Here is a 27,778-nt window from a genome sequence, read left to right as displayed (position 1 = left end):
GTATAAAATTATCAAATAAATATTTTTTAAAAATCTGGGTATGGCAGTGAATACTTTGATCACAGTGCTGGGGAGGCAGAGCAGGCGGAGCTTTGGAATTTGAGGTCAGGCTGGTTTACAGAGTAAGTTCCAGGATACACAATGAAACCCTGCCTCAGAGAGAGAGAGAGAGAGGGGAGGGGAGGAAAGAAATTAAGGAAGTAAGGTGAATGTATTGGTGAGATGCCACGGTGGGCAAGGCACTTGATGCCAACCTTGATGATCTGAGTGAGATCCTCAGAACCCACACGGTGCAAGGAGAGAACCGGTTCGCAAAAGTTGCCCTTTGACTTCTCCATGTACACTGTGGCACATCTGTACCCACATACATGTGCACACAATAAATAAACTAGTAAATACAATTAAAACATTTTTCTTGGAGCAGGTGTATACAGTCTTTCTGTATAGCTTTGGCTGTCCTGGAACTCTATATAGACTAGGTTGGCCTTCAACTCACAGAAACCTTCCTGCCTCTGCCTCCCTGAGTGCTAGGATTACAGGCAGTGCACCACAGCTCCCGGCTGTACTTTTTAAATTGTACATATGTGAGTGTTCTGTTTTCATACACATCAGAGGAGGAAATCAGATTCCATTACATATGGTTGTGAGCCACCATGTGGTTGCTGGGAATTGAACTCAGGACCTCTGAAAGAACAGCCAGTGCTTTTAACTGCTGAGTCATCTGTCCAGCCCCAATAAAGCATGTTTTAAAATGAGGGGAGTAGTGATTGAGGAAGACACTCAAAGTCAAACTCTGGCCTAAATAGAAAACAAAACCCATGATGTTCTTCATTTTAAAAAACATCCCCAGGATTGAGGTCCTTCGTACGGAGCCCTAAACATTTGAGAAGTACTGTTTTACACTTGGGTAGAGAAGGAACCAGCAAAGGAGACTATGAAGAAGAAGCCAGGGAAGTCAAAGGGAAATTTGTAATTTAAAATAAAAAAGAAAAGTGGGAAATTATTTCAAGAAAGGGTTAAAATGATCAACACTGGAAAATGGCTGAAGGTCTTGTGTGAGAAGACTGAAAAATTTTCAGAGAATCTTTTGGTTTAAAGTGAAGTAAAGTTGAAAGATGGAGAACTGATAAAAAGTTAAAAGGTATTAAAAATTTTTTTTAAAAGAAGCAACGAGGTATTGTGGCAAATGCTCAGAATCTCTCCTGGTATTTGGGAAGATGAGGCAGAATAATTTTGAGGTCAAGGCCAGCCTGGTCCAAACAGTGAGACCCTGTCTCAGAAAACAAAACTTACCAGTCATGGTGGTGTATGCTTCATTCCTAACACTCAGAAGGCAGAGGCAGGCAGATCTCTGTGAGTTTGAGGACAGCCTGGTCTACATAGTACATTCCAGGACAACCAGAGCTTTGTAAAGAAATCCTGACTCTAAAATGAACCAAAAACAAAGCTGCCAGGGTGTGCAACACCAATTAACTTAAAAAAAAAAGGAGTATTCTCTGAGAGTTCCCTTCTTATCATAACAGCCAAAGGTTACTTGAAGTTGTTTTCTTGAGTCTCAAGTAGCCCAGGATATAGCCAAAGATGATCTTGAACTCCTGATCCTCCAGCCTCAGTCTCTGCAGCGCTGTAATTATAGGTATGTGCCACTATGTCAAGTTTATGGCATGCTGAGGATCAAGTCAGGGCTTTATGCATCCTATATGAGCACTCTACCAGCTGAGCCACATGCCCTTTCCCTGGCAAAGAGTCTTAAAAGTAGCTAAAGAGAAGCCACTCATCACAATTAATACTCAGCAAGATTAACTTTCTCATCAGACAAACCAAGGACCAGAGAGAACACACAAAGTTTCCAAAGATTATGAACCAGAAACTTATATCCAATAATACTCTCTTTCCAAACTGAAGGGAATTAGGATATTCCTACAAAAACAAAAATTTAGACAGTGAGCTTATTACTCTCAAACTTGCCTTAGAAGAAACACTAAATGGAGTCTTTCAGGCTGCAATGAAAGGGCACTAATTAGTAACTCAAATGCAGAAAAGATTATTATAGAAGTAAATACAACAAAAGACAGATTAAGTGCATTTTTTCTTGGTAGCTCCCCCTTATCAGATTTAATAGACAACTGCATAAGGCAGTAAGTTAAAATTTGTGTTTCTGAGTATATAATTTAACAGAACTATGAAGTTTTGCCATAGTATTGATGTTAAATGTATTAATTTTAAATAGTGTTTTTATAAATTATGTTAGTTGTAATCTCAAAACAGTTTTGAAAATAGTAAAAGAAATTAACAAGAGAGCTACACTAGAAAACAATTTAACACAAAGGAAGGCAGTAATAAAGGAAAAAGGATGACATATATAAAAGAAGTAACAAAATGGCAGTTCTTTCTTATCAGCAATTACAGTGAATATAACTGTATTAAAGTTTCCAATAAAAAGGCAGAAAAGCAGTACCAATGGTGCTCAAGCCTGCTGACCTGAATTCAACCCTCAGAAACCACCCAAGATGGAAGGAGAGAACCAACTCCACAAAGTTGTCTCCTGACATCCACACCTATGTCATGGTTTGGTATGCATACATGTGTACACACTCTAAGTTAAAAGAAAAATTTACAGAAAATCAAATCAGGCTGGGGATAGAGTTCAGTGGTAGAACATTTGCCTAGTATGTATTTGAGCTCCCGCACTGATTAATGAGAAGGAAAAAATGAAGGAAAGAAGGAAAAGAATGTATATGTGTCTCAGTAGGAGTATGTTTGAGGGTCAATCCCCAGCACCAAATCCACACAAGAAGAAAGCAAACAAGAAAATGGAGTGACTGTACTAGAAACACACAAAGCAAAACTTTAAGAAAAATTGTTACCAGAAACAAAGCCCACATTCTCCCCTTAATCAGCAGTGAGAAAACACACACCTTTCAGGTTTTGAACTGATGTTTTGTGGGCTGGTGAGATGGCTGAGCAGACAAAGGACTTGTTGCTCAAGCCTGATGACCTGAGTTTAATCCCTGGAACCCACATAAGGGTGAAAGGAGAGAACTGACTCCACATGTGTGTTAGGGCACACAAATGTAGAAATAAGTTGCCATCATTACAAAAGTGACAGTTTGTTAACTTGCCCTTTAGACTTAATTTCTACTGCCATCTTGTGGCAATTTTGAAAATTCAAATCAGTTATTCTGATCAGAGTTTTTTTGTGTGTATTTGGTATACAAGTAAAGACCAGAAAACATTATTTTAGTTGGTTTTCTCCTTTCATCTTTCTGTGTGATGGGGGAAATCAAACTCTGATTAGAAAGCTATCACCTGTTGAGGTAAGCCTTTGATGAGTTTTCAATGGCTATCCCTCAACTTTTTATTTCTCACTTTCTGTTTCAGAACAAAAATACCATTACTTGAAAAACTGCAGTACATGTTTGGATACTTGAAGTCATTTTCCAGGAAAAAAAAGTAAAAGAGCCCTATATTATTCATAGAACACTAGAAATTTTTAGTCTCTAGACAGAATACACTGACTAAAGACACCCCTATCCTCTCTCACCAGTATACGAGTCTCTGGGCGTGCTCCTTTCCTGCAGGCCTCTGCTTCCCTGACGGAAAAATAATGACCATTAATTACTATACCCTGGTTCTTTACATTTCCAGTTCCCCACTGTTTCTCAGTAATGATCCATTCACATATACAGTTATTCTCGCAAGTTGGGCATATGGTTCTTAAGCAGGACCTATGCTCTATTACTTCCAAAATCAATGTGACAGATATCGGGCATTCAATTCTACAACACTTACACTACAGCCACCCCTGTTGATTCTGTGTCATTTTCTAATACTGAGTACCCAAAATAGGCTCCACATGGCATGAAAAAAACTGTGCCAAAACAATACACATTTAAGATTCTTCAATTACAGTCTTGCTTTCATTAAGCAAGACTCAATATATAAAATAATGTGACTATTACTTACCTGACCCACATTACCAATGCTACCCATTGTACAAGGAATAGACTCCATAGAAGAAGAGCGGCTGTATAAAATGACACAAAACAAGAATACAAACAAAAGAAAACAGACACAGAACACTGGTGTTAAATTTGACATGGCAGTAATTCTCTTCTTTGAGCCACCTCATTCATTCTTCCAACTTTGTCAACAGTTTTAATGTTCTACTCACCTGACCACTTGGCTGCTATGCTGGGAACTGGGTCGTGGAGCAACTGAAAAAGCATGAAGTGTAGGAAAAATTGCCATCAATGGTGCACTCTGCCTTGTCTGGCTAACTTGTTTTGGTGGTCATCTGGCTATACCATGTTTTGTACACTATATGTAAGATTAGCAAAAGCATATTATGGTCCCTCAGAAAGAAACAACTTCCATATGAGAAAAATATATTTATTCATTTCACACAGATATCTGGAAATAATTAGTTTTCACCTGGTTGTGATGGAGAAGTAATGCCCACTGGTCGAGGTGTGGTTAACCTACAAGAAAACAAAAAGAAAAGGCAGAATTAGAGGCCACAACAGAGTCAGTCATTGATTACAGAAACAGTAGCTTTAAGGCTGAAGAAATGGCTCAGTGGTTAAGGGCAGGGATTGCTCTTGCAGAGAACCTCAGTTCGTTTCTTAGCATCCAAGTCTGGCTGCTAACAACTGCCTTTAACTCCAGCTCTAGTGAACCTGATACTCTCTTCTTGCCTTCAAGGGTGCGCACATACAGACACACATCCATACGTGTGCACAAACATGCATGTGCACACACATAATTAAAAATAAGCTCTTTTAAAAGGTAGGGAGAAGGGGAAGAAAAAATGGCAAGAGAGAAAGAATAAAACAGTTGCTTCTTCTCTAAGCACAGAAACTTTATCCCCAGTAGTAAAGGCATCATTACTACAGACAGAAGGGAAGTTTCTTTGTGAGGTCCCTTACTCTCCAGTTCTCCAGGGGAACCTTCCTCCACTTCTCTCATTCATAATGTGATACCAGAGTTTTTTCTTTCTTCCTTCCTTAGCATCTTACTCTCAACCTTACAACTATTAATTCATTCATCCATTCAGCCACAGCCATCCATTCAATAAACATTTATATAAGATGTCTATGTTCTATGCCTTTCGATTAAAACAATTAGCTATGAGAGATTCATAGGCTACTAAACAAGAAGGTAAGAACCTGTCCTGAATAGAACCCAGTGGTAGAGCACTTGCTTATTAAGACCTGAGATTTGACATGCCAGGACCACAAAGAAAAAAAACCAAACAAACAAAACTGAAAAACCCAAGCACAACAATGTTTGTGTATTATTCTAGATATATAAAAATACAGAAATTTGAAAGAAGACTAGATAGTGCTTTAGGAGTGATTACAGGAGTGCTGTATCTTTTGAACACATTCACCATTTAAAAATATTTAGTGGCTGGTAGGGCAAAGACATCATTAATCAGAAAGACTTGGTATTGTGCACCCATTACTTACATAGATAAATAGTACTTACTGAATTAATATTTATTGAATGAACAAATTCCAACTCCATTTGATATAGTCATTACAGAGGAAGTGATACATGTTAGATTTTTGAAGGATTAGTAGGAATTTATTAGACAGTAATCAAAGGTGAACATTCCATCAAGATTTCACTTCACAGCTGAGCATAGCAGCACATGTAATCCCAGCTTCTCAGAGCCGGAGCCTCGATCATTAGTTCAAAACCAGCCTAGGTCGCTTAATGAGACTGTCTCAAAATGATAAGTCAAAAGGGAACTGTAGGGGCGAAAGACATGGTGGCACACCTTTAATCCCAGCACTCAGGAAGCAGAGGCAGTCAGATCTTTGTGAGTTCCAGGCCAGCTAGGGGTACATAGTGAGATCCCCCTCTCTCTTTCAAAAAAAAAGTGAGGGAAAAGGTAGTTCGTGAGTGAAATAGCTCACTCAAAGTATTCACAAGACTCTAGTCCTTAGTACTGGGGGGGAGGGGGGGGAACCCAAAGCAAAAAGATTCCACTCTGTCAGAGAATAAGAAAAGTAAAAGATAAATTCATCAACCATTTTATCCATCTTAGAGCCCACACAACTAGAGTCAAGGAAAACTTGTTAAATGCTTCCCAACATAAGAAAAAGGTTAAGGATTTAAGAAGAGAGAAATGCAGGTCATGGTGGTTCACGCCTTTAATCCCAGCACTCAGGGAGGCAGAGGCAATCGGATTTCTGTGAGTTCAAGGCCAGCCTGGTCTACAAAGGGAGTCCAGGACAGCCAAGGCTACACAGAGAAACCCTGTCTTGAAAAACCAGAAGAAAAAGAAAAAAAAAAAAAAAAGAAGACGAGGAAGAGAAGGAAATGCTCTAGGTACCATGAATTGATCATTACATATTGACAAATGAATCACACCATCATACATATATGTACAATTATACAACTGAAAATGTTTGGAAGAACAAATCAGAAAATTTCAAGGTAGAGGGCTAGATTAGTAAAAACCAACCTGCTTCTGTAGTAGCAGCTTGGCGATCCCTGTAAATGAAAAAACGGAAGTGAGGGAAGCTATAGTTGAAGGTTCTAATTAATGGATTTTAGTCTTATTTGTTAGATAATTTACCTGCAAACTCTCCTAGCTAAGGCTGCAATCAAAAGAACAAAAAATATGTTTCCTTAGAAAATTATCAGCTTTGAGAGAATAAAAATTTAGTTTTTTAAAATAAAAGCATACTGGGAAGCTAGGCATTCAGCACATACTGTAATCTTTGTACTAAGGAAGTGAAGGCAAGACACTTAGGAGTCCCAGGCTAGCCTTGATTATACAGAGTTCACAGTCAGGTCCAGTGGGTAAAAATGCATGCTGTCTAAACCTGACCTGCATTTGGCCCTTCATTTCCATGGTGGAAAGAGAGAAGTGACTCCCTAAAGTTACCCTCTGACTGACACCCATACTCACGCATATCACACATCACATACACATCATAGATCTTATACACATATACATTCACGAACTAACAATAATAATAATAATAATGAAGTTTTAAGAGTTAAAAACAAAAACCCAAAATAACAACACTGAAAGGATACTGAGGCATTTTGGACTTCTTCAAGAGAAATGTTAAGTTGAAACATGCTTTTTGATGAGAGCTTCCCATCAGTTACAGCATGACTCACTGATATTTCAGAATGGTTCAAAAATGTGCTCAATATTGATTCTCTCAACTCTCCAAGTTCTTCTGTACCCTTATTCATTTACTACAGTGTGCTTCTTGTACAAATATTATGAGTTTGCTGGGAAGCACTGTTTATAGAGCCATCTAGAAAGACAGACAAGGCAGGAGGTAAAATAGTGGTAAAGAGAACCTCCTTCAGCTGGGAACAGTCGTGGATCATAGTGCATATACTCAGGAGACTGGGACAGAAGGACCCTGCGTTTGAAGCCAGCCTGGATTACAATGTAAGTTCAAGCCTGGACTACACAGTGAGACCCACGGGGATGTAGCTCAGTGACAGAGCATTTATCTAGCATGTAGAAGGCCCTGATTTTGATGCTTAGAAACACCATACCAAAACAAGGAAAAAAATCTATTTCATTCACCTTTAAGATGGCTAGAAATTTCTTCAGTTCTCTATTCTCCTTTCTCAATTCTGATAGCTCTCTAGGCAAAAGACGGAAACAATCAGGTCCAGATCACTAGTTAATGCTTACTGAGGGGTGTCTGCAGACATAAAGGTACTTCCATCAGGGATCTGGTGATGCAGGAAGAAAATGGCAGTGTTTTGTGATAAAAACAAATGAGCAAAATAAGCATTAACTTGGTATGACTTCAAGGGTTTTTTGGATAGAATTCCATTTCTTCATCACACACACTGTTAGACTGTTGATGTGTGAAAACTTCCAACAATTGGGTCTTCGGGATGGCTCAGCTGAAAAAGGCCTTGCTACCAAATCTGAAGACTTGAGTTCAATCCCCTAAACCCACGTGGTAGGAGAAAAACAACTCTGCAAGTTGTCCTTTGACCTGGCATTCATGTAGAGGTCAGAGGACAATACACATGCATAAATAAACATTCAAGAAAAATGTTAAGTTTCCAACAAGGATTCTGTCTTTTTTTAATTAGTTTTTTTTTTTTTTTTTCCTGTGCACTGGTGTTTTGCCTGCATGTATGTTTGTGTGAGGGTTTTAGATCTTCTGGAACTGGAGTTACAGGTAGTTGTGAGCTGCCATGTGGATGCTGGTAATTGAACTCAGGTCCTCTAGAAGAACAGCCAGTGTTCTTAACTGCTGAGCAATCTCTCCAGCCCCAACAATTCTGTCTTTTAGCTTAAGATTTCCAAAATACACTCCCTCCACAGAAACATTTTAAATATTATATCTCAGTGTTATCAGTGTGAGTCAGCTATATCTGGCTTCCCTGAAGAAATTTTTGATACACAGTAAAGAGGGTCCTTAGAGTAAAGAAAGAAAAAAACTTAAGAGAGACCAACTGAACAACCAAAAATTTTGCAGATGATTTTCTTAAGACAAATATGAACAGAGGGCAATTGTCAGTCCTTACATTTAGAAAGGACTATATCTATACTAAAAGAAAGAAAAGATGCTGGCTAGAGATTTGACTTGGCACTTACGTATTCTGGCTGGCCACCGTTTGCTGGGCTTCCTTCACAGCTGCTTCTAACTTTGTAATTTTGTCCTTATAAAAGGCAATAAGAAGATCTGTTTGTTTCTTCTGGAAGCACCACACCTACTAGGAAAAAAAGAGGTCTTTGACATACACTTCTATTAACTCCTTCATATTACTTTTGGCTACAAAGGGAAATCCACTGAATTACAGTTTTGAATTGTTCTTCTTCTCCTACACCCTTTAGCATAACTTGTAAACATCCCCCCCCCCCCAAACTACAGAGTTCAAAACTAGGGAAAGCCAAGGCTCTCCATTTTAGGACACTGACTTTTTCCTATCTTAGGGGGAGTATTCTGGTATTGTAGAATATTTTAAATATATATTCACTCATCCTGAGCAAACAAACAAAAACACTTTTCAAGGTCCTAATTGGTTTTAACTTACCTGTTTATTTGATTAATTTAGTTTTCATATTTTTAGCTATTACAATGTTTTTTCCTTAATACACTTAGACTGTGCTACTTGAAGGATGTTTGTACTGTTTCAGTAAAAGGTGAAGATGTGACCAGGTATGATAGCACACACACATCATCCCAGCACTCAGGAGGTAAAGGCAGAAGGATGAGGAGTTTGAGGCTAGTCTTGACTGGCTACAATGTGAATTTGAAGCTTGTCTAGGCTGTGAGATTCTGTCTCAAGGAGGAAAGACATAAAAGAAGAATATCTACTTTGGATTTCAAATTTTTTTTTCTGGTTTATTTCTGGATACAGACACATAACTTTATCTTTTTATTTTGCCATTTGCTAAAATACCTATCATAGGATTGTTGAATCAGAGAGAGTTAATATTTACAAAGTGTTCTAGCTGTGTCAGGCGTTATTTTGAATACACAGCAGAATTTCTGTCTCATCTGCGTTCTCTCTGCTCAGACTATAAACTCTTTATCAAGGGCCCTTCCCTAGGTGTTAGTACTCTTCTCATGAACTTTTCTCATCTAGTTTGTTGTTGTTTATAAAAGTAAAATTTTAGAAAACATGAACAGAGTAGGAGCAGAAAAAAGTCACTTAGAATCTTAGGAATTATCTGACTGGTGGGAGGAGGGGTTTGAAATAATAGTTACTATAAACAGATATATTAAGATACAGTATCCCCAACATTCTGGTTTTAGCTGTGGAATCAATATGGGATAAAAATGAATTATTATAAGGCATTTAAACTCTTAGCTGAACTTGCCTATTATCTTAGCCCTTGTAGGCTGAAGCAGAAGAACTGTAAGCCAGCCTGAGCTACATCAGTGGGCTGGAAAAGCAAAGTCCTGTGATAAAGAAGGCAGGCAGGCCAGACTGGTGAGATGGCTTCAGTGGCTACTGTCATCCCTGATGATCTGAGTTCAATCCACCCACATGGTAAAAGGGAAAAACAAAATCCTGCAAATAGTCATCTGACCTCTACACATGTAATATGGCATGTTCATAATGCACACATGCACATACACACACACACACACATGCACACACCCTTACTGTTCTACTGCTGTGAAAAGACACCATGACCAAGGAAACTCTTGGATGCACAGGTGACAGAGAGCCAGAGAGAGAAAGAAAGAGAGACAGACAGACAGACGGCCTAGCGTGGGCTTTTGAAACCTCCAAGCCCAGTGACACATCTCCTCCAACAAGGACACATGATCCAGCAAGGCCACACCTTCCAAGCAGTTCCAACCAGGGACTAAATATGCAAATACATTAGTTTATGGGGGCTATTCTCATTCAAAGCACAACATGCATTCATATAAAATTTAAAAAAATAAAACGTACAAAACTTTAAATTTTAATAAAAAAAAAAAAAAAGGAGGCTTAATCAAGGCCAAATCCTACCTTAGTGCACATACAGCTCACTTTGAGACTGCCAAGGGTCAGTCTCACTGAGAACAGACCCCACTACAGAACCCGAGGCGCCCAGTCAGACTATAGAGGGCCCTTTGATTAGTCCTAAGCAAGCCTTCTTTGCCTTCTTACCAACAAAAAACCCACCCCCCAAAACCTGAAACCTAAATCTCAGATACAGCCAGTTTCCTCTCAGATATCTGTAATTGACCAGACTTACTAGGTCCTATTCTCTCAAAATTTATTAGTGAGAACTGCTGAGAGAAACTCAGACAAGATAAGCCACTTGGAAGGGGCAGATCAGCTAAATTGCCTAGAAGAGACTCAGACCAACTAAGCTGCCTAGAAGACTCCAACCTGCCAAGAAGATTATTTTCATTTTTAAGATGATTGCTTTAACATAGTTACCAAGAGAAGATAATAAAAGTTGTCATACTACTGAAAACACCATCTGGATAATGCAGGTGTTAAATATTATTCATTTAATTATAACACTATATGCAACTATCTACTTCTAGATCCGGATGCTATTCCTTCACCTCTTCACAGCCTAGAGCAGACAGTGAGTATCATGGTCTTCATGTTATACACTCGCTCATTTTAGAAATTATAAAATTGTCAGGCTGGTGGTGTATGCTTTTAATTCCAGCACTCAGGAGGCACATACATTTTTGTGAGTTTAAGGTCAACCTGGTCTACATAGCAAGTTCTGGGCCACCCAGTGTTACACAGTAAGATCCTATCTCAAAAAAGATACTGACAGGCTTTTTATAACATTTACTGGAGGCTTCACTTTTCTGGGATTTCCATTACCCGGGGCACAATGTGGTTTAAAAATACTTTCAGATCAATTCTTGTATTGCTTGTGTTTGAGTAACCCTTACTGTACTTAAAATAATGTTGGCAATTTGGACATACCAACAGGAAGCCATGATGTGCTTCCTTTAAGTGAAAAGGTACAAGTTCTCAACTTAACGGAGAGGGGAATATGTGTGGATGTTGTTAAGATTTGGTAAGGGATAAAGAAAACAGAAATGGAAAAAAAAGCATTCTTACCTTAAGTGATACACATCAAAATATTTACATTTAGCGTGATAAAATGCCTGATTTTTGGATAATCTGGTTGGGATAGTGAAAGATAAGGGTAAAATGTGGCCATCAGCTTAAAATTGCTAAAATACAATTAATAATGGAAACTCATTACATTATACATATCATATTTTCCCTAGTTTAATATATTTGAAATTACCTGTAACAAAAATTTAAAGCTAGGCATGATCACGCACACTCATAATTTCAGGTATTGAGGAAGTTGAGGCAAGAGAATCACAAGTTTGAAGACTGCCTTGGTAAGTTAATGAGACTTTGCCTCAAAATAAAATTTAAAAGAGCTGGGGTGTAGCTAAGAGACAGACTGCTCGCCTACCTCCTGAGAGGCTCTGAGTTCAATTCCCAGTGGTATAAAAATGTTTCAAAGCTTAAAAACAACAACAAAAACCTTTGATTTTTATTTATATGTGTGTGGGTGCCCATGGAGGCCAGACGAAGAGATAGAACTACAAGTGGTTTTTAGCCTCCCAACACCGGTGCTGGGAATCAAACTCAGGTCTTCTGGAAAAGCAATATATGCACTCTTAATAACTGAGCCATCTCTGGAGCCGTTCAAAACTACCGATTGACTGGGAGCTGCTGTGCAGTACAGAGAAGTATGTATTTCACTGCTGGGGGTTGGTTGGTGCTATGCATTCTAATACTAATTACTGCCCCAAGATCTGGTTGCTACCCTGAGAAGAACATTCCCATGTACACCTGTCCTTGTTGTGGAAACCTTGCTCTACCTAATTTAAAGTTGATTGGCTAATAAAAAGGCCTACACGCCTGGGCAGGGCAGAAGTGAGAGGTGGAGCTAAAGTTCGAGGGCTTTGAGAAAGAAGGATCACAGGAAGGAGAGAGACAGGTACAGGAGGAGAAGAAGGAAGCAGAGTTGCCATAGGAGAGGTAAAGACCACGTGGGCTGGGAGAAGACCTTGGAGATACAGAGAACTCGGAGGTACGGCATGGAAAGAAGAGGATGGAGAGCATAAGCAAGTATTTATGGGGATACTGGATGGGGAATAGCTCAGATAGGAATGATTAGAACAGTGGCATGGGATGTGGGGCTGGGTGGTAACCAAGATAGCTTTAGGGAGTTTATATCTGCCCAGCCACAGGTAAAATAAGGCTTATCTACAATCTATCTGGTGTCTGTGTCTTTTATTGTTTGATAACGGGTTAAATAAAACTGCCATAATAATGATAGACTTTTAATAATAAACATTATTAGCCATTACTTTCTGTTTTCTGTTGTCTAGTTTTAACATAGAGGTCCTAACATGGTTTGGACCCTAAGTGTGCTTCAAAGTTTATGTTGTAGACTTTGTCATTAGTCTGTGGCATTCCTGGGAGGTGGTAAAAAAGTGAAGTCTACTGGGAAAAGGTTTACTGAAGATAAGTCCTTAAAGGAATGTGGGGATCCTAACTTCACTTTCCTCCCTTTCTCTATTTCCTGGTTGCCATAAGGTGAATAGCCTTTCTCTACCATACACACCTACTAGGGTGCTCTGCTTTGCCACAGATCCAAAGCAACAGAATCAGCCAATCATGAATTGAAATCTTTAAAACCACGAGACAAAATAAACCTTTCTTTATAAACTGAAGTTCTGAGGAAAACAAACAAACAAACAAACAAACAAACAAACCATACCCATAGTTCTATGGGACAAAACTTCAAATTACCCAGTTAAGAAGAACTTGGTCTTTTAGAGACCCTAGATTCAGTTCCCAGCATCCCCAATTCTAGGGGATCCAAAGTCCTCTTCTGGCTTCTGTCTGCACTGCACGTATTTATACATAAAAATAAACATATCCAATAAATATAATTTTAAGCCAGGTATCGTGGCACACACCATTAACATCAGCTCTCTGGAGGCAGAGGCAGGTGAAACTCTGTCAGTTTGAGGCTAGACTGGACCACTAGTAAGTTCCAAGACAGCATAGTTTTATAGAAAAATCCCACCTCAAAAAACAACAAAAGTTGTTTAAAAGATATTTTTAAAAATGTTGCAGACCAGAATCAAAATATCTTGTGTTATTTTTAGTCCCTTTGAAAACCATTCACTGCTCACTTCTATGTATGACCTAGAGATACCCTTGTGACTACTAAAACATTTTAAGATGTATCCTTGGCAGGATACTATCTATCATCTATCTACCACCAATTTCAAAGGCTAAGAACCACTGTGAGAAAGCATGTGAAATCAACAGCACAGTTTTTCATGCTTTGCTGTAACCCACCTATCTGTGTTCTCAAACAATGTATTGGTAAATGCCTGGTGTTATAGCTTTGTCCTAAAACTAATAATAAAACCTTATGCAACCACTTCAACAGTGAAATTTGTCCTTCACAGCAATCAGAACCCATGTTCCCAGATAGTGGTCATTCATATTTATCCCTAGAGTAAACTGTGTTTTATTGCCTTTGAGGTGAGAGAGATGTGTTTTTGTATTGACGTTGTTTTCTGAAGAATCAGTGTGAAGACACAGTTCCTAAAATTTGTGGCCCTATCCTCAGTGATATTAGAATCCAGTTATTCACAGCCCCTTTCAGCCATGCCTGAGTGTTAATGTGGTGATGCTTGGTGAGATGGGAGTTGGTTGCCAGAGAAACCACTACTGATCAGAGGGTTAGAACTTTTAGCCCTAATTCTTCTCTTCTCTTTTCTTCCTATATCTAGGGAAGGATTAAAGGCTAGAAAGTGAATTCAGTCACCAATGGACAATTATTTAATCAGTCATCCCTAGTGAAATGTTCACGAACTAACTGGAGAACTCAGAAGATGCTAGAAAGACAGGTCTGGAAAGAACAATATTCAGCTTCATATGGAAAACCAAACCAAACCAAACCAAACAGGATAGCTAATAAAACAATCCTGTACAATAAAAGAACTTCCAGAGTGATCCTCATTCCTGATTTCAAGCTATACTACAGAGCTACAGTCATAAAAACTGTGTGGTACTGGCATAAAAACAGGCAAGTTGATAAATGAAATCAAATCAGAGACCCAGACACAAATCCACACACCTATGCCCACCTGATTTTTGATCAAGAAGCCAGAAATATACAATGGAAAAAAAGAGAACATCTTCAACAAATGGTGTTGATATAACTGGATGTCAGCATGTAGAAGAATGCAAACATTCCACCTTACAACCATCAGAATGGCTAAGATAAAAAATATAAAACTGAAGTCCAAGTGGATCAAAGCCATACTCATAAAATCTGATACACTGAACCCGATAGAAGAGAAAGTGAGGGACAGCCTTGAATGCATGGGCACAGGAGACAACTTACTGAACAGAACACTGATAGTACAGGAATTAAGACTGACAGTTAATAAATGGGACCTCATGAAACAGAAACACTTCTGTAAGGCAAAGGATGCCATAAACAAGACAGAATGGGAAAATATTTTTACTAACTCCATATCTGACAGAGGGCTAATATCCAAAATATATATATAAAAAAAAAACTCAAGAAACTAGACATCAGCAAACCATATAATCTAATTAAAAAATGGGGTACAAGCTGGGCGTGATAGCACATGCCTTTAATTCCAGCACTCAGAAGGCAGAGGCAGAAGTATCTCTGTGAATTCAGGTCTAGCCTGGTCTACAAAGCAGGTCCAGGACTGCCAGGAATACACAAAGAAATCCTGTCTTGAAAAACCAAACCAGCTCTTTCCTTTTGCGGCCATCGCTGGATCGCAGCCGCCAAGATGAAGTTCAATCCCTTCGGTGACCTCTGACCGAAGCAAAAACTGCAAGCGGCACTTCAACACACCTCACATCTGGAGGAAGATCATGTCTTCCCCTCTTTCCAAAGAGCTGAGACAGAAGTATAATGTTCGCTCCATGCCCATTCGAAAGGATGATGAAGTTCAGGTCGTCCGAGGACACTACAAAGGCCAGCAGATTGGCAAAGTGGTCCAGGTGTACAGGAAAAAGTACGTCATCTACATTGAGAGAGTACAGCGGGAAAAGGCCAACGGCACAGCAGTCCACGTGGGCATCCACCCCAGCAAGGTGGTTATCACCAGGCTAAAGCTGGACAAAGACTGCAAGAAGATCCTGGAGAGGAAAGCCAAGTCTCAACAAGTAGAAAAGGAGAAGGGCAAATACAAGGAAGAAACCATTGAGAAGATGCAGGAGTAGAGGCCTCTCACACAACTGTCATTAAAGACTGTTTCAGTTAAAAAAAAAAAAAAAAAAGAAAAACCAAACCAATCAATCAACCAACCAACCAACCAACCAATCAATCAAACAAACAACCAAACAAAAAAAGAGGTATAGATCTAAACAGAGAATTTTTAACAGAGGAATCTCAAATGGCTGAGAAGTAATTGAAGAAATGTTCAGTATCCTTAGTCACCAAGGGAAAGGTTGATGGCTAATCAAAAGGACTCTGAGATTCCACCTTACAACCATCAGAATGGCTAAGATAAAAAAATATAAGTGACAGCTCATGCTGGAGAAGATGTGGAGCAAAGGGGAACTCTCTTCCTTTGCTGGTGGGAGTACTTGTACAGCTACTTTGGAAATCAATATGGTGGTTTTTCAGGAAACTGGGAATCAACCTACCTCAAGACTCAGCTATACCACTGCCAGGCATATATCCAAAGGAGATGAGACGATATTATCCATGCTACCTATCAAAAGGAAAGACAGCACTCACAGAAATGTAACTATTTAAGAGATGTAAAGATGAAGATGAACCCTAAAACGAAATAGCACAAGTTGGTTAAGATAGCCAGAGAACATTTCTAAGTAAAGAAATAAGATTTTAAATGTGGTTAAGAGATCACTTATAATGGAAACATAAATTATCCATTGGTTTTGATGAGGATACCTTTAGCACAGGAAGTTTTTTGTTTTTTACTTTTTGAAACAAGGATTTTCTATGTAGCCTTGGCTGTCCTTGACTTGCTTTGTAGACCAGGTTGGCCTCAAACTCCCAGTGATCTACTGCCTCTGCCTCCCTGAGTGCTGAGATTAAAAGCATGCACCGCAACACCTGTCTTGCAGGGGGCAGTTTTTAACGCAACAGTTAGAAACCAGGTCACAAAAAGCTATGAAGAGTCAGGAGGTAGACAAGCCAGATAAACACACAACAGTAAGGTCCAATACTATGTTAAGACTCAACTCTATGTCCTCCATGAAGGATGACAGTCAACCTTGATTTTCACTCATATGATTCTGACTTCATGTCCCAACAGTATTTAACTCAGATTATTCTATCTACCTTTGGAAACACTTTTCTTCTTCTTGACTTCTGAGATACCACATATTTTTATTTTTATTTCTGACTGCAGTTTCCTAATTTCTCTTCTTCCACCTAATTGCTAGATATTGAAGGGACTCTTTTCCATGCTCTTATCTGTTTCTAAGATGTATGTTCTGTGTGTAAGTGCTGGGGCTGGGGAGTAGGACCGACACAGTGCTTCACACAAGGATGAACACATGGCTGATACTCTAACATTCAGGAAAGCACACATCCTACCACTGAGCTACCCCCTCTCTCTCCCCTCTCAACTTTCATCACTATTTTCTGGCAAGATAGGAACTCAGAGTTCAGTCTTTTTCTATGCACTAAGCTTCAGAATAAGTTCAGCCTTTCTGACTTTTCTACCTGGATTTCTGAGAACCATCTAAAACCTAATATGTCCATATCTTCCCGGCAGACCCAGGAGAAAATCAGCCAGGAAGAAATGGCTATAGATTTCTGAGGAGACAATAAAAATAAGGTAAAACCTTTTTCTCACTTTGCACCCACAACTTTACTTCTTCACTCTTCAAAAAATTATTTGCCAAGTGTGATACTGCTCAGTTTTAGAGGCAAAAAGGCAAGTGGATCCCTGTGAGTTAGAGGCCAGCCTGGCCTACATATTGAGTTCTAGGACAGTCATGTTTATATAGACATTGTCTCAAAACAAAACAAACACACACACACACCAAACAAACTTAAAAGACCCAGAAAACAAGCTTTCGGGCTCTTTACTCCGCTCCCTTAGCCTACTTCCTACTTCCATTCCTGGAAGTGCTTTATTATTTGTTTACTATTTTAAAATATTTATTTACGTATTTAATGTATGAGTGTTCTATTTGCATCCCATTATAGATGGTTGTGAGCCACCATGTGGGTTCTAAGAATTGAGCTCAGGACCTCTGGAAGAGCAGTTATTGCTCTGAACCACTCAGCCATCTCTCCAGCCTTTCCCATTTCTTTCTTTCTTTGTTTATTCATTTAATATTATTGTGTAAGTGTTTTATTGAATATATGTGTACTATGTTTATTCCTGTGGAGGTCAGAAGAGTGGGTGTGATTCCCTGGAACTGGAGTTATGGATGGTTACGAGCCACCACGTGGGTGCTGGGAATTGAACATAGATCTTCTACAGGAACAGTGTTCTTAATCGATGAACCATCTCTCTAGTCCCTTCCCCTTTAAAAATAAGCTGTCTATTTCTAATGTCCAACTCAAAAGGCATTACTTTCCCCCTACCTTCTCCTAGCAGCTGTTCATATTTTTACCTAACCTGTACTAAATTTTTTCTTAAACATAAATTTGTTAATAAATTTGTCCTTGAGTTTTCAGAATACAAAACACAACAGAAATAACGACCTTCTCTCCCGTGCATGCATGCATGCGTGTGTGCGTGTGTGTGTGCGTGCGTGCGTGCGTGCGTGTGTACATTGCTTGAGAATCAAGTCAGGCCTTTCTGCTTGCTGGGAAAGGCTTCTGCCGCTGATCTATAATCTCCATGCTGTTTCTCCTTTCTGCTGCCATCACTGATTCAGTGAAAGAAGTCTGCTTAGATTTTTCCCTCCTGACTGGTGTCCTCTTATCCTATTTATGGCCTAGTCAACTCAACACCCACATTCTCACTTAAAATTACATTATCACATAATGTCATTTCCTTGTGTAAAACACTCCAATTGTGTAACTTCATTTAAAAGAAAATGAAATTTCTTGCCAGGATCTACAAGTACCTACTTCCCTGATCTTACCTTAAATAACCTTCCTTTTAACTGTCCTGACATATCAGTAATTTATAAGCATTTCTATTTTTGTTTTGTTTGTTTTTTAGGGACAGGGTCTGTCTATGTAGTCCTGGTATCCTGGAGCTTGCTATGTAGATCGGGCTGACCCCAGGCTCACAGAAGTCCTCTTACCTCTGCTTGCCAGTTCTGAGATTAAAGGGGTGTGCCACCACACCTGGCTCTGCAAAGCATTTCTTTTCTTTTCTTTTTTAAAGATTTATTTATTTATTATTTATACAATATTCTGCCTGCATGTGTCCCCGCACCCCAGAAGAGGGCATCTCTTCTGATCTCATTATAGATGGTTGTGAGCCACCAGGTAGTTGCTGGAAATTGAACTCAGGACCTTTGGAAGAACAGCCAGTGCTCTTAATCTCTGAGACATCTCTCCAGCCCCCATACAAAGCATTTCTTAGGAACACAATATGAACATATCTAGCTAGACACTGATGTATCCACCCTTGGAAAGTGAGAAAAACAGATATGTGAAAAATAAATCACATTTTCACAGTTAAGTATAATTGCAGAGTTAAAAGCAATGTACAATACAAGAAACAAGACAAAATTCGGTGATAAAAATCATGGAAGTCTTTACTAGAGAAGGCACAAAACTGCATGCATTTAAAAGATGCCTAGTTGTAAGTAAAGGTGGAGTCTATGGCCTAGGAATGAAGAAAATAGCAGGTCCTTACAAGCCCTTCAATTTTCTTGAAAAGTTTAGAGGAGAGTCAAGAATTCAAAATAGGCAGCTTTATCAAGAACTAGCCCAGAGAGAAAAATGTCCTTGTTGGATCATTACAAAGAATGGAAATGGACATTTAAAGCAACATTCCATTCACTCATTTAAGAAAAATGTTTTCAATGTTCATTCCAAACTAGAAACTAATCAAAGAGAACAACAGACAAAACTACCCAATCTCTGTCCTTAGAAGCTATCTTTCAATGCAGGATTCAGAGGTAAACAAACCCACAAGACAATGGTACAAATAGGAGCTATGTGAAAACAAGACAAGTAGATAATGGAGCTGCTTCTAAGACACCAGGAAAGATCCTTCTGAGGAAACTTAAGCAGTAGCTTGAATGACACAGTGGGGTAGGTAACACATTAGTTATTCAACTTACACAGATTAGGAAAATACATTTCAGACTGCTGACTTCACCACATTCACACTTCACTAAAGTGATGATTAACTGACCCTTTCTATTTATTCTACCTTGATTATTTAACCATGTATAATTGGTCCCATGATTAGGCAGGTTAAGATTCGGACTATACATAATTTCTTACTGATCATTAACTAACTGTGGATTTAAATTTAACTAAAGGTTTGCTCTTTTTCTTGTTCCTGTGACCTCTTTTACATTTCTCCTTGGGTCTCAGCTAGATTTTATCTACTCATAGCATTGAATGTACTATCTCAAATATAATGGCTCATCCAAGTGACTAAGACAGCTACAGCCAAAGCTTTAATTCTGTTTACTGTTATTTCCAGAGTTAAGACCTGGGGATGGGGAAACACTGATGATAACTTTCATGCTTAGAAAGGGTGTACTCAAGCTGGTCATGGCCGGACTTGCCTATGATCCCAACACTTCAAAAATGGAGGAAGAACAACCATGAGTCCAAGGTCATCCTTGGCTATCCAGAAGTTCAAAGCTATCCTGGGCTACAACAAGGCCTATCTCAACAACAACATCAAAATACTGTCATAAGAAGAAGCCAGGCGTGATAGTGCATGCCTGTAATCCCAGCATTCAGGGAGGCAGAAGCAGGTGAATCTCTGTGAGTTCGAGGCCAGCCTGGTCTATAAAGAGAGTCCAGGACAGCCACAGCTAAACAGAGAAACCCTGGCTTGAAAAAACAAAACAAAAAGAAGAGGAAGACAAGGAGGAAGAAGAACTGACACTATCAGAAAGCTTGCTTGGTGTGTTCTGGGACTCTTGGTTCAACTCCCAGCAACACACCACATAAGAAAGCATAAGAAAAAGAGTATCAAGGCTAAGTGTGGTTTTTCACACATGCCTATAATCATAGCACTCAGGAGGTAGAGGCAAGAAGATCATGCATTCAAGGCTAGCCTAACCTACAAAGTGAGATTATTTCTCAAAAAAGAACGAAAGAAAAAAAATAAAACAGCAACAAGCATGAAACTAGGTGATAAAGTACTAACCCAGTATCTGTAAGACCCTGGCTTTATCCCCAACACATCTAATATAATCTAGATGGCAGAACATTCCTGTACTCCCAGCATTCACGTAGAAAAAGGAGGATCAGACATTTAAGATCATCCTCAGATATATAAGAAATATAGGATCAGAAATATAAGATCATAATGTGTTATGGAATATAAAAGACCCTGCCTTTGGGCTAGAGAGATGGCTCAGTAGGAAAAGGCACTAGCCAGCAAACCTGATGACAAGAATTTAATCCATAGCACCAATGTAGTAGAAAAAGAGTAGAGAATTGACTCCTGCAAGTTGTCACACATTCCCTCATTCTTTCTGGGGTATGCAACAGCCCTTCCCCTAATACACACGGTGGGGAGGGGGATGGGACAGAGGAGGAGGAGAGGCTCCTCTTGAAGGCCACAAAAAAAAAAAAAAAAAAAAAAAGACAATAATAGATGGGGATTGGTGTAGTGGTAGAGCACTTGCCAAACATGTAAAGGGCCTAGGGTTTAACCAACACAGCAACAACAAAAGGAAGTGATAAAATATTTTTTTAGTTACATATTTATTCTTCTTCTTCCATCATGTGGGTTCTAGAAATTAAACTCAGAACTCAAGCTGTTGGCTTGGCAGGAAGCTCCTTTACCCACTAAACCATCTCTCTAGCCTGAGAAAGTCTGAAGAATCATTTCAAGAGAGGTATCCCATAATGCTAAAAAAAAAAAAAAAAAAAGTCATCTCAGCAGAGAAATAGAGAGTGGAAACTTAAAAATTAAAGTCTTTACAACCTGAGAACTCTCTTAAATAATTATACTACCTTCTTCTTGCCTTTTGCTATATTCTACTAATTTTTTTTTTTTTTTTTTCTGAGACAAGGTTTCTCTGTGTAACCTTGGCTGTCCTGGACTCCCTCTGTAGAGCAGGATGGCCTTGAACTCACAGTGATCTGCCTGCCTCTGCCTCCCTGAGTGCTGGGATCATAGGCCTGCACCACTCAGCCTGGTTTATTCTACTACTTCTTATCATGTCAATCATTCGCCAACATAGGAGGCACCAGGAAAAGACAAGCAATTGGTTGTTGACTTCAAATAAAGTTAAATATTATTGCAAAGGTTAATTAAAAATGAAGAGTAAGACACGAGTATGGGTTTATAAGCAAAAGTTTACATGTTAAATTACCAAATCCACTCTTTTGCAGGCCTCTATATGCAATTTTTAAGAAAATGCATTTATCTGCAGAGAAAGATGATGAAGTTTTTTTTGTGCCTGTTCAGTCACAAGAATTGGTTAAGTAAGAACTATAAAGTAAGATTCAACTAGATTATGTTTTTGACTAGATACCATAGATTCTGAGTCAGTAAAAACTGGTAGAGATTTGTATCAGGGAAGAAAATAAAGAGAACAGTTTCTCTCCACTGCATACTAAGACAGCTTAAAGAGAAACTCCTTGCTTGGTGGTGGTGGTGGTGGTGGCATATACTTTTACTCTAAGCAGAGGCAGAAGCAGGTGGATCTCTGAGTTCCAGGCTAGCCTGGTCTACAGAGCAAGTTCCAGGACAGCCAGCACTATATACAGAAACCCAGTAGAAAGAGAGAGAAAGAGAGAGAGAGAGAGAGAGAGAGAGAGAGACTCCTCTCACTCTTTCCTTAGAGACAGGGGTTCTACGTACCTAGTTATACTCAGTACATGACCCAAGTTGGCCTTAAGCTTAGAGCAGTAAGAAGTTTTTTTCATTTTGGTTCTCATACCTGAGAGATGTGATTAAAACACTGCAAAGCTGTCTCTACAGGGCTTCTGAAGAACTTCTTCTCTTGAGGCTTTAACTATGAAGAGAGTAAGATACATCCACACAAAATAAAAGAAAATAATGACACTGGAATTAAATAACTCTACCTTTTTCAATTGCTATCTTCAGATTTGCTTCTTTTTGTTTTGAGCAGCTTATTACCTGAGTATGTACTTCCTACTAGATGAGGCAGTTCATGTCAAGGGTGAAAACTTACATTATCAGAAAGCGCCAGATGCTTGCAAGGACTTCCACAAACAGCACATTTTTCTGAGAAAAAAAAAAAAAAAAGGAAAAAAATTTGTTCTTAAGGGCAGGAGGTACGATTTTCCTAAAGTATGTGGTAACTGCCAAGTAGGCTAGCAAGAGAAGGAACAGGTTCTTAACTAAAGTCATGCTGATATATGAGGCTTTGCACTATGTTTATCTCCCTGTCTTTTCTTTGTTTTTGAGACCAGGTCTCATAAGTGTAGCTCAGACTGGCCTGAGACTTGCAACAACCCTCAGCCTCCTGAGTATCTGAACTAACCCTAGCATCTACTGTGCCAACAAAAGCACTGGAACACACGCAGGTCTTCTGAGACGAGTACACAAGTCCCAATGATGATAATTTTCACTTTAAGTGACTTTTTAAAAAAGATTCATTTTATCAATGTTTTGCCTTCACATATGCCTGTGTACCATGTGCGTGGCTGGTGTCGGATCCTTAGGATCTGGAGTTACACACAGTTGTTAGCCACCATTTAGGTGCTGGGAATTGAACCTGGGTGGTCTTAAAGAGCAGCTAGTGCTCTTAAACACTGAACTATCTCTCCTTTCTGCTGACAGCAGGCACACTGGCTGGCTCCCCAATATCCCACCATTGTCACTTTGCTAATATTCCTAAATTTTGCTTTGAAGCTCTCCTACTCTTTATGCAACCTGAAAGAAGAAAACCATACAATTTCTAAGCTTTCCTCCTAAAATACAGTATTCATAGTGGTGCTGATGATTACAATAAATGTCACTGGGCTGGGGAAGTAGCTCAGTGATACAGTATTTGTTTAGCATACATAAGACCCTGGGTTCATCCATTAAAAAAATGCCAGGTCAGGAAAAAGCATTACATGGCTTTATGCATCACACACACAAGCACTCCAAAGTGAGCTGCTGTCACCACAGTGAACAGCCTCATCGCATCGGCAGATAACTCAAGAGGGTCATGAGACTCACACAGGGGAAAAAGTTCTCCAGAGACTATTTAACCTGCTATTTATTCCTTGGGGAATGAAGCTTCTTTCCTAGTCTGCTTTCCATGTTGTTCTCAGCATGAGCTAGCAAATAATTTTAAGAAAAACAAACTTCCACAGATTTCTAGAACCAACAGGGTAACAGTTCAGGGTTCTTACCCGATAGACAGAAATTTCTATCATTTTGCTATTGCCTACCCCTTCAGCGTCATCTTTTAGCATTTTTACTTTTCTCTATATAATCTCAACTCTGTGTAAGCATCTGCACTGCAGTTTAATGATGTCATATGTCAATACACATACTATTGTTTTTTTTTTAAAGATGTGATTTATTTTACACACATGAACATTTACCTACATGTAAGTATGTGTGCCATGTGTGATGTGTGCCTAGTGCCTGGAGAGGCCAGAGAGTGGCATCAGATCCCCTTGAAGTAGAGTTCTAAGGCACCATGTGGGTACTGGGAACCAAACACATGTCTTCTGTAAGAGCAGCCAATGCTCTCAACCACTGAGCCATCTGTCCAGCTCTCACTGTTGTAAGTTAGAATGATCTTCGCTAAACTTGGCAAACTCCAGTTTATTGTTCAAAACCCTACTGCTGCAGAATGTCTTCCATGATGTTTCCCTTGATCAAAGCATCATGTCCTAAGTAGGGTAAAATCCCTTTTCTGGAATTTAGATAATTTACAGGATTTTTTTTTCTCTTATTGCTGTTGTTCTGTATGTGGCCCACACTAGCCTTCAACTCCTTTGTTCAATTAGCTAACCCTCTTTACTGAGCCTCCCCAGTAGCTATGGTCTTATATCACCAAGTCAGCTCATCCAGCCCTAATAAAACAAATAAAACAAACTAATAAAACGAAACAGTTCAGCTCAGAGTATGTGTGTAGCATGCCAGAAGTCTTGGTTTCATTTCCCAACACTCCAGAGCAAAACCTTAAGTTTTCTTTCTTTGAGACAGGGTCTCACTTTGTAGCTCTGGCTGCCCTGGAACTCAGAGACCTGCTTGACTTTGCCTCTCCAGTGCTGTGATTAAAGGCATGTGCCACCATGCTCCATCTGGCTTTCACATTTCCTTTCTAAAACTTGAGCATTTGCCTAGCATGTGCATAGCCCTAGGTTCTAGATTCAGCACTGCCAAATAAATAAATAATAGGAAACTGCTCATTAAACTCCAAGGTATCAACATTTTTTTCACCCATGAAGGCTTTTTTTTTTTTTATCCTACCATGTAGCTCCCTGGTAGGCAAATAAATGCTCTACCAGGGAGCTACATCTCAAGCCCCACACAATTAAAAAAAATAAGTTACAATATTTATTTTCAATAAACAGATTTTTTAAAATAGTTTTTTTCTGTTGTGTTTGAGGCAGGATTTTACTATATATCTTTGATTGTTCTTGAACTCACAATCTTCCTGACACAATTCATAACACTGAAGGGTAACGCTTTTGCTAAATCACTTAGCTCCATTCTTTTACTAATGGATTCCTTTAATTTCGAAAAGACAGCTGCCTACAGTATCCATATTATCACTGATGACTACTAAGTGATTTTTATTCTACATCACACAGAGAAATGGCTATTCATTATATCTAAGTTAAAAAACATTTTGGGATAAATCTGAAAAATAAGTCACTCACCCAGAGTCATACACTTTTTACAGAAAATATGGCCACAGCTGGTGACAAAGAAATGGGACCCATCTTTCCGGAAACACTGATTGCAATGAAACCAATCCATTCTGGAGCAGACAGAAAGAATAGGAACAATGTGGGCCATATTATAATTATAGCTGTTACAAAAACAGTTTGCTTAACTTTTGATAATGTACTGGGTGTGGGACCAAATTTGTGAGCATTCCATTTGTCTGTAGGGATATACATATAACATGAGGAAGAGGTCAGCAAACTACATTCACTATATGCCATCAAGCATCTGTGTGTGTGTGCATGCGTGTGTATGTAAAAATAGTAAAAAGCTAGAGGACAGAAATGAGGCTTTTCTTGGAGCAGTATGATTGTACTTGTATTTATATGTTTGTCTTTACTCTCACTTTTGGTTTCTAAGTTTTCTAGCTTAACTCATATACCAATTTGTAACTAGAAAATCAATCTTTCAAAAATGAAAAGTATGCCACCATATTTGTGTGGTGCTATGATGTACCACACAAATTTGTATGGTGCTAGGTGTACCAAGCCTAGAGCCTCATGAACATTAAACAAGTAAACTACCACTGAGCCCAGGCCCAGGCCACATCTTTACTGAGTTTCCTGTAAAAGAACAGAGAAAAAAAAGGAGCTAACAGAGGGTGGTGGGTCAGATAGCTCATGTATTAGCATTTAGACACATTTTACAGAAGAGAAACAGTTGAGTGGTAAGTCTCAGCTTACATACGCCTTCTACTCCACAAAAGCCCAGTCATAGGTCTGGAAGGTATTTAAAGTCATGACCAGGCTCATCTTTCCTTTTTCTTTTTTCAGAGGATGTACATGATTATAACTAACCAACTTGTCCAAAATTCTATCTTTACTGGCAATTCTGAGATTAGAATCCAAGTCTCTTGATTCTGTGGGTAATTCATGTTCCTATATTAAACAGCACTTTTGTTCACATGGTAATCATACCATAATTTGTATGGTGTTATTCTGGTTTTTTTTTTTTTTTTTTCTGGCAATAGCAATTTTTGTATAACTTAGGTATGTATCTGAATGAAAGTGATTTGTGGGATTTTTTTTTTTTAAGTATTTATTTGGTGGGTGGTGCAAACACAGGCAAGAGTGGAGGACACAGGACAACTTTTGACTTGGTTCTCTCTTTCCACCATGTTGATTCTGAGAATCATGAGCTCCACATAAATGGCAACCACTTTTACCCGCTGAGCCCATCCTGTGGGATTTGTTGTTTTACAAAACTCTACAGAGTTTCTCTGTGTAGCCCTGGCCATCCTGAAACTCGTTCTGTAGACCTGGCTGTGGGATTTTTTTTTTTAAACGAAGAAAATAACACTTGAAAAGTACAGCATTGAGCTGTAAAAAAAAAAAAAAAAAAAAAAAAAGCACAACAAAATGTTGAATATGGTTCTTAATATTTATTAACTTGATCCTTTTTAAAAAAATATCTATGTATTATTTATACATTATTCTGCCTGCACGTACACCTACATGCCAGAAAAGGGCACAGGATCTCATTATAGATGGCTGTGAGCCACCATGTGGTTGCTGGGAATTGAACTCAGGACCTTTAGGTAGAACAGCCAGTTCTCTTAACCTCTGAGCCATCTCTCCAGCCCAACTTGATCCTTTAAATTGGAAAAATTAGTTACTTTTTTCCTACCACAACCCTTTTCTCTCAACAATTTTAGAGTGCCAGTTTGTGTAGAGGTTTACCAAGTGAATGAGCAACCTACCTTGAAAATTCTGTCCCTTAGCAGAAAGGTGACACAGACCTTGGAAAAATTAGTTACTTTTTTCCTACCACAACCCTTTTCTCTCAACAATTCATTTTAGAGTGCCAGTTTGTGTAGAGGTTTACCAAGTGAATGAGCAACCTACCTTGAAAATTCTGTCCCTTAGCAGAAAGGTGACACAGACCTTTAGTCCCAGAACTCCGGCAGCAGAGGCAAGTGGACCTCTGTAAGTTCAAGACTAGTCACAGTTACATAGTGAGACCCTGTCTCCAAAAAAAATCAAAAACAAAAAACCCTTGCCATTATAGTTATGACTGAAGCTGGGCATGGTGGCACATGGTAATCCCAGCACTCAGACAGAGGCAGCCAGATCTCTGTGAGCTCGAGGCCAGCCTGGTCTACAAAGTGAGTCCAGGACAGCCAGGGCTAAAAGGAGAAACCCTGTCTCGCTAAAATAAACAAATAAAATTTATGATAAAAAAATTTTAAAAACTATCGAGGGGAGGTGAGATGGCACAGCTGATAATGGTGCCTACTGTTAAGCCTGGCGACTTGAGTGTGACAC

The 27,778-nt window shown here is 39.0% G+C and overlaps 1 protein-coding gene and 1 pseudogene across 1 annotated transcript in view; one reads left to right on the top strand and one right to left on the bottom strand.

Annotated features, from left to right (window-relative positions):
* The window catches only part of Rnf212b (ring finger protein 212B), a 35,090-nt gene extending 9,543 nt beyond the window's left edge, over positions 1 to 25,547 (bottom strand). The window contains exons 1-10 of the mRNA XM_055617877.1: positions 25,448 to 25,547; positions 22,792 to 22,844; positions 22,537 to 22,611; positions 8,600 to 8,715; positions 7,568 to 7,628; positions 6,476 to 6,504; positions 4,435 to 4,481; positions 4,175 to 4,217; positions 3,967 to 4,027; positions 3,545 to 3,593 (exon numbers count right to left, since the gene is read on the bottom strand). Of these exons, the coding sequence (XP_055473852.1) occupies positions 3,545 to 3,593; positions 3,967 to 4,027; positions 4,175 to 4,217; positions 4,435 to 4,481; positions 6,476 to 6,504; positions 7,568 to 7,628; positions 8,600 to 8,715; positions 22,537 to 22,611; positions 22,792 to 22,844; positions 25,448 to 25,547 (634 nt within the window). The remainder of the gene's footprint in view (positions 1 to 3,544; positions 3,594 to 3,966; positions 4,028 to 4,174; positions 4,218 to 4,434; positions 4,482 to 6,475; positions 6,505 to 7,567; positions 7,629 to 8,599; positions 8,716 to 22,536; positions 22,612 to 22,791; positions 22,845 to 25,447) is intronic.
* LOC129684675 (60S ribosomal protein L26-like) lies at positions 15,297 to 15,776 on the top strand (annotated as a pseudogene).
* Positions 25,548 to 27,778: the final 2,231 nt, after the last annotated feature.

Source organism: Psammomys obesus, unplaced genomic scaffold (genome assembly GCF_907164565.1).
Source record: "Psammomys obesus unplaced genomic scaffold, mPsaObe1.curated_primary_1811, whole genome shotgun sequence".
NCBI lineage: Eukaryota > Metazoa > Chordata > Mammalia > Rodentia > Muridae > Psammomys > Psammomys obesus.
The sequence above is the reverse complement of the archived record's forward strand: the minus strand, read 5'-3'. Positions and strand labels throughout refer to the sequence as shown.